Source organism: Ursus arctos, chromosome X (assembly GCF_023065955.2).
Source record: "Ursus arctos isolate Adak ecotype North America chromosome X, UrsArc2.0, whole genome shotgun sequence".
In the NCBI taxonomy this organism is placed as follows: Eukaryota; Metazoa; Chordata; class Mammalia; order Carnivora; family Ursidae; genus Ursus; species Ursus arctos.
Window position 1 is genome coordinate 1,053,003 of NC_079873.1, and position 12,652 is coordinate 1,065,654.

The 12,652-nt window shown below is 60.1% G+C and overlaps 1 protein-coding gene across 1 annotated transcript; it reads left to right on the plus strand.

Annotated features, from left to right (window-relative positions):
• Nucleotide 1: 1 nt before the first annotated feature.
• Nucleotides 2-7,528, plus strand: LOC125282385 (A-kinase anchor protein 17A-like). Its single transcript, XM_048217019.2, is given in 6 exon segments — nt 2-40; nt 42-284; nt 286-546; nt 1,016-1,164; nt 4,154-4,394; nt 5,617-7,528. Coding segments are annotated over 6 exon segments (1,881 nt in total). The 3' UTR covers nt 6,565-7,528.
• The last annotated feature ends 5,124 nt before the right edge of the window (nt 7,529-12,652 follow it).

Consider the following 12,652-nt stretch of genomic DNA (forward strand, 5'->3'; position numbering starts at 1 on the left):
CATGGACTTCATCCGCTTCGAGGGCGAGGTGGAGAACAAGAGGCCTGGTCAAGTCCTTCCTGGCCTGCCTGGACGGCAAGACCATCAAGCTCAGCGGCTTCTCCGACATCCTCAAGGTGCGCGCCGCCGAGTTCAAGATCGATTTCCCCACCCGCCACGACTGGGACTCCTTCTTCCGCGACGCCAAGGACATGAACGAGACGCTCCCGGGGGAGCGGCCGGACACCATCCACCTGGAGGGGCTGCCCTGCAAGTGGTTCGCCCTCAAGGAGTCGGGCTCCGAGAAAGCCCAGCGAGGTGGTTCTGGTCAAGGTGTTTGAGAAGTTCGGGGAGATCCGCAACGTGGACATCCCCATGCTGGACCCCTACCGGGAGGAGATGACTGGCCGCAACTTCCACACGTTCAGTTTCGGGGGACACTTGAACTTCGAGGCGTACGTGCAGTACCGCGAGTACGTGGGCTTCATCCAGGCCATGAGCGCCCTGCGCGGGATGAAGCTCATGTACAAGGGTGAGGACGGCAAGGCCGTGGCCTGCAACATCAAGGTGAGCCCCTGCCCGGCCGCCCACTCTGGCCCGTTTCAGAGTTGGGGGCAGGGCCCCCCCGCAGCTGGTTTGGTGGACCCGAGACGGCTGGCAGGCCCCGTGGCGGCCGGCCTGGTGGCATCGGTCCAGGGGGACGGTATGGCCCTGGTAGTGGGAGGGGACACAGTGTCTCGTAAAAGGGTGACGTTCCTCTTTGCAAACAAGTGGTGCAGGCCAGTCGCGTCTGTCTGTGGGCGCTCCCCCAGCTGGATCGTCAGGAGAGCTCAGCGTTGAGCCACTGAGTGTCTGCGAGCGTTCAGATGTGGCCGCGGGATCCGGGCCCCGCGTCCTGGTCGGGACATGCGCGCGTGTGGTTTTCTGGAATGCACGCGTTTGTGCAGTGGGGCAGCACAGCGCCATTGCGGCTGCCACGTCAGGTGTTGGGTGTGCTCGTGGGTCACTGTGCTCTGCGCTGTTTTCCCCCCCGAAGGTTTCCTTCGACTCCACCAAACACCTGAGCGACGCCTCCATTAAGAAACGGCAGCTCGAGAGGCAGAAGCTTCAGGAGCTGGAACAGCAGAGGGAAGAGCAGAAGCGCCGAGAGAAGGAGGCCGAGGAGAGGCAGCGAGCGGAGGAACGGTATGTGTGCAGACACGGGGCCTGCGCACGGCCTGGGGGTGTGTGTGTCTCTGTGTGCACGTGCGTCTGAGTGTGCTGGCTCTGCGTGTGTGTGCATGCATACCCGTGTGCGTCTGTTCCCTTGTGTCGGCACATGTGCGTCCGAGTGTGTGCACGTGTGTCTGTGCGTGTGTGCATCTGAGTGTGCGTGCATGTGCCCCCGGGGGGCCTGGACCGCGCCTTCCGTGCAGACCGTCCCATTTCCTGGCCCTTGTGCACTGAGTCCGAGGCTCCGTTAGCGAACTGTATGGACGCCCGATGAAACCGGCCGCGTTCTGGTAGAAACCGTTTCTATTTACAGGCTCATTACCTTTCAGGTCGTTCAGACGTCAGGGGCCGCGCCAGGACACGGTTCTTGCCCCCGTCCATCTTCTGCTTATTGTGCTATAAAAGGAACCTGACCAACATTGTCACCTACGTTTTGGGGAAATTCTCCACATTCCATCACCTGTGCTGCACTTGTGTGTTTCACGGGTGGTTTCTGTTCTGTGCGTCGCCGGGTGTCCGGGCTGGCTATGTCTGACGTGGCCAGATTGCCCGTCACCGGGCTCACGGTGTCTCTGTGCGTTGAGTGGACCCCCCTCTCCGCCCCTGCTGCTGGGTGCTCCTTCCGCTCTGACGCAGAGGCAAACGTGACTCTGGACTTGGGTTTTGCTCCACAGTCCAGTTGTGGGGCCGTGGGTCCACACCACGTGTGTTATTCCTGGCCTAGTGCCACTTTGTTCCCCAAGGAGGGGTGGTTTGCTGGCCCGTGCAGGATGTGACGGCCCACAAGTGGGGGCATGGCTGGAGTTGGGGATCCCCAAGCAGCCGTGGGAGCCCCGGCGTGAGGGAGACGCCTGGGGCACGTGGTGCTTCTGGCTGCAGAGCCGAGCTGTGGATGCTGCCTTTAGGGCAGGTAGAGTGGAGTTTACACTGAGTGACCGGTCCCTGTGGCCGCATCCTCCTGGGCCAGACCGGGAAAGGCCGAGGCGGGCGGCTCGGTCAGACGTGGTGCAGCGTGCACAGCAGCCCAGCCCTTGTCCTAGTGAGCACTGACTGCGACCCACATGCCCGTGGGCCCCGAGGCTCCCATGGGCCCCTCCCCACAGCTTCTCAGGAGGCCCTGGTGGTCTCACTAGAGGTGGGTGTCCTGGACCTTTACACTCGGATCAAGCAGGCACTTGGCCTTTGAGGACAGGCCCCACTGTCTGTCTGGGCTGGAGGCGTGATGAGCACAGACGGTTCCTGGACAGCGGGCGTTGCCTCTGCTGTGGTCACGGAGTGCTAGTCAGGGGCCAGGCCTGGGAGGGGAGGGGGTCAGGCTGGCCCGGCGGAGCCCGCTACCACCCACTGTGGCCCTTTCTCAGCCTGAGTGTGCGGGCCGGCCCCAGGGAGCCTCAGTGCCTGTCCTCGGTCACTGGCGCATGTTCATTTGGCTGGTTCAGATTCTCCGAGGGGTGGAGCATGGCTGGTGGCTGTCCTGCTGTGGCACGTGACAAGCCCTGGGGCTCCAGCTCCGCCTCTGCTCAGAGCTGCGCCTGCCTGCAGGGGGGGCCCCCTGAGGCTGCTTGGACCTGCGCCCTTGTAGCTGGTGGGGCCTTCCCGCACATGACCCTCCGTGCCTGCTGAGGCCATGGAACTTTTCGCCTTTGCTAGTGGGAGCCCCTGGTGCCTGTGCTTGGCCTGCCTCCCTGCTGGGCCGCGAGGGGGTTTGCGTCTTCCTCCGTTATGTTGGGTGCAAGGTCTCTGCGGCTCTAGCGTCACCCTGGCCGGGTTGTTGTTCTGCAGCCTGCTGACTCCCTGCCTGGGCTCGGAGGTCTCACCCCGTCTCGTCCTGCTCTGCGCGGCTTTCAGTATTTTACCGCGTCTGTCGGTTATCCGAGTAATTTTGAAGCCAAAGTGCGGCGCGGGTTCTGTGGAAACGCACCCTGCAGTTCTTGCAGACTTTCCCTGCGGGAGTCTGTGTCTCTCCTGGGCTTGCTGTGGGTTTGTTTTAAAGAAGACTTGCCGTCTCCAGGTGGTTTTTTTCTGCCGACGTGACAGGATTTCCGCACGCGGGTGCATGCGCTCAGGGATCCCCGGTCCAGGGAAACAGACCTCAGTGCACGCTGTCCTCGGTTTTCTGTCACTGTGGCTTTGCCTTTTCTAGAATTTCACACAAAAGGGATCACAGGGTACGCGGTTCTCTGCATTGACTCTTTCCCTTAGCAGAATGCTTCCAGAACCTTCCACGTGGCTGTGCACATGTGTATTCTGTTCCTTCTAGTGGTGCCCCACGGCCCGTTTGCGGAGCCCTAGTGATGGGGGCCTTGTGCCCACTGGGAGCACGCATCAGCATCGCCTGGACACTGAGTTGTTCTTTTCTGAGCGGACGGCCGTGTGCAGAGACTCTGCTGCCCGGGCCCGCGGTGTCTGATGTGCTGGCAGGCCTGCGGGTGCTGGAGCGTGTCGTGACGCTCCTGTCTGCCCTCTGCACTTTCCCCCGGGACGGGTTTTGCTCCCGTCGGCTTGCGTGCCTCCTTCCTTGTGCGGCAGGAGTGCTGTGCGTCGGGGGTCCGGCTGGAGGTCCTGTTGGAGGTCCTGTTGGTGGTCCCGGCTGGCGCTGTGCCAGGAGCTCCCCCAGGCCCCTGCTGGCCTCTGCAGCTTCTGGTGTGTGTCGTTCAAGCCCAGACTTGCCGTGTCCATCACATCCCCCTGTTCTGTTCCTGCTGGCTTCAGGGTCGTTGGCGAGAGCCTCCCTGGGAAGGTTCTGGAAGTCCTCCCTCCGTGTCCACGTCCACTCCTCCGGCTCCTCGCCTTCAGCGGACACCGACTTGGGGGACAAGGAGTTCACATGACCGGTCTCGTGAACGAGCTCCAACACCTGTCCTGTCCCCACTGCCTTAGAACTACCACTTGGCCGCGTCCTGAGCGCTCACCCGCGGCGCAGTGCCTCTGCTTCACGGAGCCCTTCGTGTGTTCTGCGCAGGAAACAGAAGGAGCTGGAAGAGCTGGAGAGAGAGAGGAAACGAGAGGAGAAGCTGCGCAAGAGGGAGCAGAAACAGAGGGACCGCGAGTTCCGCCGGAACCAGAAGAAGCTGGAGAAGCTGCAGGCAGAGGAGCAGAAGAAGCTGCAGGAGAAGATCAGGCTGGAGGAGCGCAAGCTGCTGCTGGCCCAGCGCAACCTGCAGTCCATCCGGCTGATCGCCGAGCTGCTCAGCAGAGCCAAGGTACGACGCGCGGGCGCGGGGGCTCTTGTCCGGGGCCCGGGAGCCGCCGGTGCGTCTCTGACACGTGGGGCCGGCGTCACCGCCCCCTTCCCGCAGCTGCTTGCAGCCACGAGTGACAGCATTAGTACCGACGGTGAGGCCGTCGGCTTGTAGTTCTTGCCCTTCCTGCCTCGTTCCGGATCCTAGAATGCGTGCTCGTCTCGCAGAGCTCCTAGAACTTTGAGTTAGCGGAACGTGTGTTCACACCTCCCAGGGTTGGTCCTGAGAGCCTTCAGGGAGCTGGGGCGGAGGGTCACCATTACCCCCAGAGCAAGGGAGTGGCTGAGCTCTCTGAGGGTTCCCTGGCCCTCGTGGCTGTCCTCCCACTGCAGATGCTCTGCCCAGGGCCGTCGGGACGGTGGGCTTTGCTCCAACCCCGCAAGCCAGTGGCCAGGGGCGGCGGGAGGGTGAGGGCTGAGCCTGGTGATAGAGAGCGGCCCTGCGGTGTCCTTGGGGAGCTCAGGGCACACTACGGAGCCTGGTTGGGCCACGTCCCTCCTCCGCAGCCATGGAACTGACAGGTCTCAGCCGGTGCCGTATGGATGAGCGCCTCAGTGCTGAGAGCCTCCTCGTTCCTCCGACCCGCTCCTTCCGGAGGCCCGACCGGTAACTCCTGCGAGCCGGGGGCCGGGGACACGCGGGGACCTCGCCCGGCGCTCCTTGTGCTTGGGCAGGCCGCGTGCCCCCGCGGAGTGAGGCGCGGGGCGACCCCATAACCTGTTGTCTAATTACAGTTGTGATAAGTCCCCGGGAAGGAGACTGGCAGGCGCGCTGAGACGTGGCAGCTCAGCTCTTGTTTCATGGTGAATATTGAAGACGCTAACCCAGGCTAGGCCCCGCACGTCCCGCGGCGGCCACGGCAGCGTACGTCCGCCTCGTAATCTCAGCTCCCCGTTGCTGGTGACCGCTTGTGACCTCACAGCAGGCCCCGTGTGCGCCTCGGAGGGGCCAGGCCCCTCCCGAAATGCCCGCCCCGGGGCTGTGCCGTGTAGCTTTGCCACGGGGTTTCCTTCTCGCTCGGACGCATGCGGCCCGGGCGTGGTAGGGACGGGCGGGCCGCACTCTGGCCAGAGCGTCCACCCGGTACCCCCCGGGCCTCAGGGCACCTACAGACCCAGCGCCACCTTGGAGCGTGCGGGGGGTTGTCGGGGTACATGTGCGCGCCTTCCCCTTTGTGCTGCAGGCAGTGAAGCTGCAGGAGCAGGAGCAGAAGGAGGAGACGCTGCGGCTGCAGCAGCTGGAGGAGCGGCGGCGGCTGCAGGAGGCCGAGCTGCGGCGCGTGGAGGAGGAGAAGGAGCGGGCCCTGGGGCTGCAGCGCAAGGAGAGGGAGCTGCGGGAGCGCCTGCTGAGCATCCTGCTGAGCAAGAAGGCCGACGACCCCCACACGCAGGATGAGCTCGGGGTCTCCCACGCAGACCTGCTGCAGCCCGTGCTGGATATCCTGCAGACCGTGTCGGCCAGCTGCGTCGGCGCGGCCTCCCTGCATCCCCTTGTGGGCCCGCCGCCCCCCAGCACCCCGAAGGAGACCCCGCCCTGTCTGGAGACCGACACCACGTCGAAAAATGTGAACGGGAGCGTCGCCGAGGAGGCCCAGTGCAAGGAAGGCCTGAATTCTCGCCTCGCGGCAGCAGGGGACAGCTCCCCGGAGAAGAGGTGCCCCGGCGTCCTCTCCTGCATTCCCGACAACAACCAGCAGCCCAAGGGCTTGCCCGCCGCCTGTGACCAGAACACGCCCAAAAAGGACATCCGTTCTGAGCAAGACAAGTGCAACCGCGAGCCCAGCGGGAGCCGAGGCCGGGCCAGCGGGGCTCGGGGGGAGGACGACAGACACAAGCGGGAAAGGAGCCGGCCGCGGCGGGCTAGTAGCCGGGAGGACGGGAGGCAGCCGCAGAAGGAGCGGCGGCAGCACAAGAAGCACTCACGCCAGGACGACAGCCCTCAGCAGCGGAGCGCGAGCCCTGACCACAGCCGGTCCCGGAGGTCCCACAGCAGAGAGCGGTCCAGCCGGAGGGAGAGGAGCCGAGACCGCAGGGGCGGCTCGGGCAGGAAGCGCAGCCGCCATCGCCGCAGTGACCGAGACCGGTCGCGCTCAGGGTCCCCCAGCCGGCACCGCAGCACCTGGAACAGGTAATGCAGGGCGTTCCCCCACGCGGCCGTCCAGCGAAGACCAGGACCCGTGGAGCTTCCTGGCTCCTCTTCTGCCCAGCCTCCGCAGAACACAGCCAAGGAGACACCGTGCAGGAGGGCCACGCATTACATGTCTGCCTTCATGAACATCTGGCGGCCCTTCTGTTCGAACACGTAGTCTTCAATCGCTAGCTTTAGTTTTCCCTGAAAACTGTTGATCCGATAGCTTTAATGTCACCAATTCTCTCTAAATCAGGAAAAACGCACTGGCCGGCAGTGCTAAGTGCATAGCCACCGTGTACCTGTAGTGCAGCATTTCTGTCCCGTTCAGGGAGACCCCCACGCGTGCGGACTTCATGGGAGGCATGTTGCACGTCCTTGGGCACAAATCGTCAAATATGGACAGCCATGGTCCCGCAGGGCCCCCAAAATATGAAGCAGCCTTGCCCTGGTGGTGTTTTTTTCCTTTTTCTTTTGTAATTTTAAGTGATGATTGGGAAGCGTGGTTGGCGGGATGCCAGTGGAACCCAGGGGTTGTGGCACGTTCCGTCACGTGTGGACACAGTGCACGTCCTTAAGATCAAAACTCAGACGTGCTGTCCTTTTAAGGTGTCGGTGCGTGGGGGGTCCTCCGGCATGGTCTGATGCTCTCTCACTTCAGAAACATTCGCGTTACAAACTGGTGATTACGCATTAAAAAAAAAAAAAAAAAGTTGGTTAAAAGCTTTGGTTTCTAGTCAAGGTTAGCGTGTGTGGTTTTTTTAAGAAGCTGTTTTGCTAAATTATTTTTACTTGGAACGTTTCAAACAGATTTAAGGCTAAAAACTTGTTAAATTTTATAATCATTTGCTTCTCCAACTGAAGCTCAAGAAATACTTAAAAATAGCTGTAATGTTTGCGTTAGGAAAGATGGTGTTTATTCCAGTTTGCATCTTTTTGTGAAATAAAATCTTTTTCCAATGAACTAATATTTTCCCTATTTCTCTTTGTTTGTTTAAGCTCTTTGGGCTGTGTTACTGAACTGAGCCTCGTTGAGCAGATTTGAAATGGATTTAGAACCGCTGATAGGCAACGATGGATTTCACAGTGCAGTTGTTACTGTAAAATAACTCCGTGGAGGAGAATCCTGGGTCCTAAGGAGCGTTCGGTTTGTTTGCGGAGCACAAGTTGAGCAGATTCACCAAAGCAGTCTTTTGAAAGCGAAAGAGCCCGTTTTAAAAATGAATGAAAGTAAAAGTGGTTCTTTTCTCACCTAGAGTTGGAACAGGTAGGAGTCAGCACTGCTGCTGGGACTCCAGACTCCAACAGTCCCTCCGTCTGTGTTTAATTAGCACGCAGAACTCGTCAGCATATGGGTGGCTGGCCACGTGCCTAGCCCCAGCTCACCTCTGTCACAAACCAAGATAGACACAGCTGACTCGCATCTTTCTTTCTCTGGCATGGCTTTTGTCTTGTCTGTCACCTGCGGAGGCAAGGGAGCAGGTGGGCTCAGACGCCCAGGGATTGAAAACGCTTCCCAGTAATCCTGTCATGGTCCCTGTAGCCCAGCGTTGAACGTTTGCCCTGTTAATCGCTCGGAACATCCTAGGACCAGGTGTTGGGAAGCCTTTGAGGTCAGGGGGAGGTCTCTGGGCCCAAGAGGAGGTCTCTACCTGAGCTCAGGAAGGTGGGTTTCCATGACATGTTATCCGGGCAGAGGTCTGTACAATGGGAACAAACATGGTGTGTTCAAGGGTCAGGGAGTCAGTGTGGCTGGGGAAGTGTCAGCCTGGAAGAGCTGACTGGAGAGAAAAGCACAGACTGGGTCATTTCCAACCTGGAACGGAGAGATAGGAAGCCTTTTTTTTTTTTTTTTTTTAATTATTATTTTTTAAAAAAGATTTTGTTTAATTGTCAGAGCACAGCAGGGAGAGTGGCAGGCAGAGGGAGAAGCAGACTCCCTGCAGAGCAAGGAGCCTGACGTGGGACTCGATTCCAGGACTCAGATCATGACCTGAGCTGGAGGCAGACGCTTAACCCACGGAGCCACCCAGGTGTCCCAAGTAGGAGGGCTTTAAACTGGGCATGAGTTGATAGAGTTGTGGAGAGAGCAAGGGTGAGGAGGGGGCTTGTGGCAACAGGTGTCGACTTAGAACAAGTTGGTGCGTTGGGCAGGAGGTTAGAGGAGAGGGGAGGGGTAACTGGGGAGTGTGTAGCCTTCAGGGAGCATGGGATGTATATGTGGCTTGGGGTCAGTGGTGGGAGGGGAGGGCCCTAGGAAAGCTGGAGAATGCCAGCCCCGGAAGTACAAGATGGGGTGTCACTATGAAAGAGGCTCAGGAATCTGAACTTTGAATACCCCCTCCACTGGTCTTTATGTACATTCAACCCCTGGGCAACAAGGAAGGCAGAGTGGTCACAGTGCTGTCCAGGCCATTCCACTCTCACTGCCCCTGTGCCTACTGGGTCTGTCAGTCACTGAGTGTAGGGTGGTGCTGGCATCTCTAGTCATAATAGTGCCTGCAGCACTTTGTCCTTGCTGTCTTGTCAGGTTTTGCTGTTTGTATTTTGACTCTCTGTTATTGGGCGCATACAAGTTTAGGATGGTCCTGTCTTGGGAGAACTGACTAGTCATTTGTGAAAGTCTTTTTTACTCTTGGTGATTTTCTTTGTTCTGAAGTCTCTGGTGGCAAATGGGGAACAAAGGAATGTGTTGGGAAAAGGGGTCCATTATGGTTTATGGTGGAGTCATAGCCACATATACACTCCATCACAGGGTGTTAGGAGGAAAGGGGTCGTGGCTTGAGGCATGCGTGTGCCCCTCGGGCTGGGTTCTGCACTTGACAGCGATGAAGAGGAGAGGCGCTTTGTCGTGATGTAGCAGATACGTCTGCACGCCCCAGAGCAACGCCACCCCGAATGTGGATCCAGAGCCAGACAGCCTGGTTTTGAACTGCTTTCCCACACAGCTCCTGTCCTGCTGTGAGAGTGGGGTTGCCAGGGATGAAAGGGGCTGACGTGAAGGACGGCGTCTGGGCTCCCCTCGGAGTTGGCACCCCTGACCTCTTGAGGAGTTGGGGTGGGATTTTTCCACGGTACCGGTATTTCCACTGACGTCCTAAGAAATCTGTTTTCCGTAGGTGTCTTGACCTGCCGATAATGGCTCCTAAGCGGGAGTGATGGGTCGAAACACACGTGTCACCGATTACACTTTATCTTTGCAAACGCACGTGGATTTTTCTGTGTGTCGTGAGGCGACTGTGTTTCCAAACGGGGTGGGCTGGGAATAGAGAACACATCCCGAAGGAATGGGGTATTTCAACCCCAGAAGCATTGTCCTACATGTAACCTGTGGGGTGAGGTGGGAGTTCAGCACCTCCCTCTGTCTCTGTGTGTCTCTGGGTCTCTGTCATTTATAGCATTTTGCCCCGAGCCTCTTTCTGGGTGACTGCCATCATCAAGTCATTGTGGGGACCCAAGAACCGTCCCCTGATCTGCTGCCTGTCCTTTGACAAAAGGACAGTCGGCTTACTCGGAAACCGGGGGTCACAGAGTACATCCCGGTTCGCCCCCTCTTAGGGTGAGATTCTGTGGGCGTGCTGGGCTGTCGATGCCCCCGTGTCTGCCGTTGGGATCCCGGCCTGCGTCCACCCTTTTGTGCAGAAATTCCCCCGTACCGAGGGTGCATGGCGTCATCCCGATCTGAAGCTGTTGGTTCGGACTGCTCCTGGACCCCAGACCTGCCTGGGGCAGTCTGGACTGCGCCTGGATTGATGCGAGGGGCCGCTGGCGGGGGTCCCATTTTCCTCGGCCGTGCCCCGAGGGAGGAACGGAGCAGGGTTGTGCGCTAGACCTGAGGGCATCAGGGGTCACCAGGGGGGATCGGGCACCCACTCTGAAGACCACATTAGTTTCTTTAAAATGTTCGCTCTCCGCTTGTGTTTTTGGGAAAACGTGAGATAAAATGCATGTTTGGGAAAAGGCTTGATACTATCAGCGGTGTGCAGGGGTGTCTGGAAGGGTCCTGCTGCAGGACGGGGCCTGGTTTCAGCTCTGCAGGTGCACCAGGACCATCTGCGCAGGCTTCCCCCGCCCCGGGCGGGTCTGGGGTCCAGGCAGCGGCCCTCTCCCTCCCACAGGAGCTCCCTGCTGTGGCCCCGGGGGGTACGTTGCATTCCCCAGCTGTGCAGCATGGCTCCCCACCCCTGCACCCCTCACTCACCTCTCCCTGCTTCAGGGCTTGGGGGACATACAGGTGATCCCGGGCGGGGGGACCTGCCCCAATGCCCAGGTGCACACGGGAGCCTGAGGACCCATGTCCTCCTCCAGGCAGCCCTTCTGCACCTGCTTCACCCCCCGCCCCACTCCAGCACACTGGCCAGTGCCTAGCTGCATGTCTGTGTCTCCCAGAATTCATATCTGAATCCTGACCCCCAAGGTGCTGGGATTAGCAGGTGGGGCCTTGGGGAGGGGATTCGCTCATGAGGGTGCAGCCCCATGAGCGGGATGCGCGTCCTTACGAGACCCCAGACAGCCGCCTGGCCCCTCTGCCGTGTGAGGACACAGAACAGAGCCATCCGTGAAGCAGGAAGTGGGTCTTCACTGGACCCCAAGTCCGCCAGCATCTGGACCTTGGACGCTCACGCCCCGGAACCGTGAGAAATGCACGTCTGTGGTTCATAAGTCCCCAGCCTGTGGCACGGTTATTCCCGCCGCCCCAGCCGAGACACCAGGTGACCATCAAGTTGCTCAGGCGGGAGCCCGTCCAGGGCTGAAGGCTGCGTGCTCCCCTGGGCACCTGGCTTTGCTCCTAGTCTGTCCCTCGGCCCCTTGGTCCCCGACACTGGAGTGCTCCGGGCTCCACCTTCCCCAGCACGAAACCGCCCCCCCCCCCGGGATACCCCATGCCGGGCTCTGTGTGCCGTGCGGCCGCCGACCCTTCCAAACCCAGGAGCGGGCCTGGACCTGGCCACACTGTGGTTCGTGCACCTGCTGGCATGGGCCCAGCACCTGTGCCATCGCATCCCGTTGGGGAGGCCGCAGGGGTGAAGGGGGGCTGTGAGGACCATCCCTGCACGAGGCGTGCCAAGGGGGTCTCTGCTGGCAACACTCCACTGGGCTCTGTCTCCGGCGGGTCCGTGTGGCACCCTGGAGGGCTTAGGCCCTCTCCAGCACCCTCTTTGCCTCCTGCTCACTCCCTCTGCCCCCCCCACCCCGGCTGCTCTTTTGCTCTTCTCTGAACAGGTCATGCACGCCACTGCCCCAGGGCCTTTGCTCTTCTCTAAACGGGTCACACAGGCCACTGCCCCAGGGCCTTTGCTCTTCTCTAAACGGGCCACACAGGCTGCTGCCCCAGGGCCTTTGCACCTGCCCCTGCTCCTTTGCTCTTCTCTGAACCGGTCACACACGCTGCTGACCCAGGGCCTTTGCTCCTCTCAGAACAGGTTAGACACACCACTGGCCCAGGGCCTTTGTTCTTCTCTGAACAGCTCACACACTCCACTATCCCAGGGCCTTTGTACCTGCTCCTGCTTGTTTGCTCTTCTCGGAACTGGTCACGTGTGCTACTGCCCCAGGGCCTTTGCTGTCCTCTGAACAGGTCACACATGCCACTGCCCCAGGGCCTTTGCACCTGCCCCTGTTCCTTTGCTGTTCTCTGAACAGGTCATGTGCTGCAGCCCCAGGGCCTTTGCACCTGCCCCTGCTCCTTTGCTGTCCTCTGAACAGGTCACACACACCACTGCCCCAGGGCCTTTGCACCTGCCCCTGCTCCTTTGCTTTGTCTGAACAGGTCATGTGCTGCAGCCCCAGGGCCTGTGCACCTGCCCCTGCTCCTTTGCTCTTGTCTGAACAGGTCATGTGCTGCAGCCCCAGGGCCTTTGCACCTGCCCCTGCTCCTTTGCTCTTGTCTGAACAGATCATATGCTGCAGCCCCAGGGCCTTTGCACCTGCCCCTGCTCCTTTGCTCTTCTCTGAACAGGTCATGTGCTGCAGCCCCAGGGCCTTTGCACCTGCCCCTGCTCCTTTGCTCTTGTCTGAACAGGTCACACATGCTGCAGCCCCAGGGCCTTTGCACCTGCCCCTGCTCCTTTGCTCTTCTCTGAACCGGTCAC